Source organism: Populus euphratica, unplaced genomic scaffold (genome assembly GCF_000495115.2).
Source record: "Populus euphratica unplaced genomic scaffold, PopEup_1.0 scaffold844.1, whole genome shotgun sequence".
NCBI classification, from domain to species: domain Eukaryota; kingdom Viridiplantae; phylum Streptophyta; class Magnoliopsida; order Malpighiales; family Salicaceae; genus Populus; species Populus euphratica.
The window spans coordinates 39,541-43,133 of record NW_011500705.1 but is presented as its reverse complement, the minus strand read 5'-3'; the positions used below and the strand labels follow the sequence as shown (position 1 = coordinate 43,133).

Here is a 3,593-nt window from a genome sequence, read left to right as displayed (position 1 = left end):
GCCGGGGGGGGGGGGGTGTGGAATCTATCTGTCTCCGGTCCATGTTGAGGGTTAATGGCCCTCTGGTACCTAGGATTCACTTGGAAGGGGGATTAGTTTTTTCCTGGTTCTGCACAAATTACATGTGAGTCAAATAAAAAAATAATTAAAAAAAAGAAGCTAAATTTCATAAGTTCCATTTCTTCAGAGTGGTATGTAGCAGCTGTTTGTGTTGCACTACCTGAGGCTATATGTTTAATTCGGTGCATGCCTATAACTCTTAACCAATACCGCTGATATAAATTTTTAGAAAATCAACACAATATCTGCTGAATCACGCCTACAGTATTATTTTGATATGGTATCAACTTATAACTTGCAACACTTTTTCGTAGTAAAGTGTTTGGGAATACTCAGTAGAAATGTAATGTTATTCATTCTTGTCTTTGTTAAAGTGCTGCTTTTGCAATTTTTATTTGTATCCACGGTTCCCCTGCTGGAATTTTGACTCTCATTTTTACTTTTGCTAGAAAGATGAGTAAACATTACATTCTTCGATACTAAATGTGTACATATTTTTATTTTTATTCTTTTAAATAAATACTTATGTATCAACTAAAAGTGTTGGTTTCCAGGTTCGTGCTTCTGCTGTTTTTGTGCCAGAGGCTGCTGATCTGGAAGATATTTCTAGAAAATACGTGTTTGCTTATTCAATCCGCATGTCCCTTCTACCAGAAGGATGCATCATCAACGGAATGCACTTCAGCTCTTGCCAACTGCACCTGAGGCACTGGGTCATCAGTGCTAATGATACTGTTGTATCTAATATCAATGCAGAGGCTGTGATAGGCAAGGTATGGCTTAATAATTTCTTGGGTAGATATTCATTTCTATCTTGCTTTGAGTGGGAATTTCATTTTCTTTTCTTGGGTAAATATTTGGACTGCACTTACCAATCTTTCCACCCCTTTTTTCCCACCTTGTTCATAGACTTCTCAGGGTCCTCATGTGTGGCCTTCTAGATGCAACAATTGGGAGCTTCTAAAAGTGCCTACTGGGGACAAAGTAGATGATATGAATCTTATGTAATGGCTTAGTTTCCCATTAATTTAAGAAAGCTACCAGGGAGAGTGCGCGTGACCATATTGAATCTATTAGATCTTGTGTTGGACATGGATTTGCCATTGTAATATCCAACTCTTGGCAACTTCTATATGGTTTTCCACCCTTTGTGGGGTAAGCAAACTCCCAAAAAGAGATGAAGGCATGGTACTAATTTATTTTCCTTGATTCAACAAACTTGAGCTTTAGGTAGCGTGAAGATCTTACTGGCTGATGCAACTTCTTGGTCCAAAAAACGGGAGTGAAAAAATAGGAACTGCTGTTGTTCCACTTGATATTTTCTGACTCTACCAACTTGCAAGTTAGATTTCTAGGCAAATGATTGCCACGGATGATATGCCATGAACCAGGAATTCACAATAATAATCATATGAAACCATAGAAGAAACTTCTTTGTGCCTATAGAACACCGTCTAGAAGGGAAAAAAATTAAAATTAGTTGCTTTTTGCTGCATATAATTATCATAAATCTATATTATGAGGATATCTTTTGTTGTTCGGTAATTGTGCAGAATCTCAGACTTAACTTGTATGTTTGCAGTTCCCACTCTTGTTTCCAGGCGAGAATGAATTTGTTTATGAGAGTTGTACACCTCTGCCAACTTCTACTGGCTCTGTTGAAGGTTCTTTCACATTTGTCCCTGGCAGGTAGTCCACATGGATTCTCCATATCCTATAAGTTACATCACGTCAATATCTTTAGAACAAGGATTATAAGTCCTGGATGTGCCTGGATTGATCTTACAAAGATGGAACTGCCTTTTAGTTTAATGGCATTCTGTCACTATTTGGTGATTTTTGAGTTTCACATGACAGATACATAAATCTCATACGCCAATTTGATTGAACAATTATCATTAAATGAATCTGTTTATGGCTGTAGGCAATGCTTACCAAAATAGGGATATATTCGGTTGCTTGATCAGAATCTTGCTAATTCTTATAGCATTGTAATTGCCAAAACCTAACTGTGGTTTTATCCTTCAACAGAAAATTTGAACACTGCTTTATCCTAGTCCGACAATGATATTAGCAGCAACATTCACATCTTTCATGCACTAGTTTCTAATGCAAAACTCATGCGGCTTTGTTTCTTTGTTTATAACCCTATTTCTTTTGGTTTCCTCAAGATTGGCAGATCCAAAAGGAATTCCATTTAAAGTTGAAGTTGGTCGGTTTCCACTCCAACTGCCGGACTACATTTTCTGATGATCATCCTCGTGGTTGAAGGTCCTCTATAAAGAATACTTCCCTTGTTAATACATATAATAAAGTTGTGGTGTTTGGGGAAAACCTTGCTACATTTCCTGGATTGCCTGTTGTGTGTGAGCCACTGATTTCCCATTTACGAGTGCTTTGGTGGAAATGAACTATCTTCTTTCATTCTTTGTTTTGATATCTGTCATCGTACTGTTTCTTATACTATGAATTCGTTGATTTCAAAAGGTGATTATCAAAACAAAATGTTTTCAAGCCATCCCAGATAACAAGTGTTAGAAATCCTAATGCACTGGTTTTTGTCTTCTTCTTCTTCTTTTTTTTTTTAATAGCTTTCTCATTTTTGAAGTGCCTAACAGTGAATTGCCAAATCAAGAAAATTTAGAATATTTTCAAGTGTTGAATAGTGAATTACCAAATCAAAATTTATTTTTAGATACATTACCACAACGTTACGGGAACATTCATAAACAAGCCATGTGCAGGCATAACAAGCAGACTTGCAGGATTTCCCCCAGTTATGACAATATTGTCTATTGAACCCGTCAAACAAGCTCCATATCAAGTCCGGTGCTAAATGCAAGTTTTGCCCCATCCAGTTTGGCTCTAGCTCGGGGTTAATCCAGTTAAATCCATAATAGTGTTGATTTGGTTTTGATAGGTTCAAATCAATCAACTAGTTTTGACCGGATTAACTTTTGATTTGATTCTACATAAAAATCAGTCTATGTCCAGTTGAGGTCGGTAAATTACCAGGTTGCCTTCCGAGTTGAACTGGATTTTATAACAATGGGATTATCTTCTAACAGTTGATTAATACTGAATCATAACAACATGAGAGGATTACAAAGTGTCCAGTCTAAGTCTATGAACACAATAGGATGGTAAGGGTGCATCCTGATCTTATGAAAGGAACTGGTAGGGAATAATAGGTGATCTCTCAACAACTATGAGCTCAAATGTTATGTTAATTTATCCATTGTTTACAATCTGCAAATTTTTTAATTAGTTTTATGTTTTCGATTTGATTTAATATAAATTTACTTCTCTTTCAAGGCAAAACTACTACTGCTACTACTTAACCTTTGACTATCCTTATCCTAAACAAACTCCTATCCACCTGCATGATTATTGTTTTCAATTTTTCCAGAGTATGTTGGCTGTGTGTGGTATGGATTATAATAAATTTTCTCCATTTTATTATTTTATTTTATTCTTGTCCTTTAGAGTACTTCAGCATTGTTGAAGATTGCTTTGTGATAGAAAAAAGGGAA

General features: G+C 36.1%; 1 protein-coding gene across 2 annotated transcripts in view; it reads left to right on the top strand.

The window, feature by feature from the left end:
• Positions 1-2,495, top strand: part of LOC105116054 (F-box protein SKIP16-like) — a 4,818-nt gene extending 2,323 nt beyond the window's left edge. The window contains exons 3-5 of one of the 2 annotated variants that reach the window (XM_011013209.1): positions 615-833; positions 1,614-1,749; positions 2,232-2,495. In XM_011013209.1, coding sequence (XP_011011511.1) covers positions 615-833; positions 1,614-1,749; positions 2,232-2,329 — 453 coding nt within the window. In that variant the 3' untranslated portion in view covers positions 2,330-2,495. The remainder of the gene's footprint in view (positions 1-614; positions 834-1,613; positions 1,750-2,231) is intronic. The other variant, XM_011013210.1, reaches the window with a different exon arrangement.
• The last annotated feature ends 1,098 nt before the right edge of the window (positions 2,496-3,593 follow it).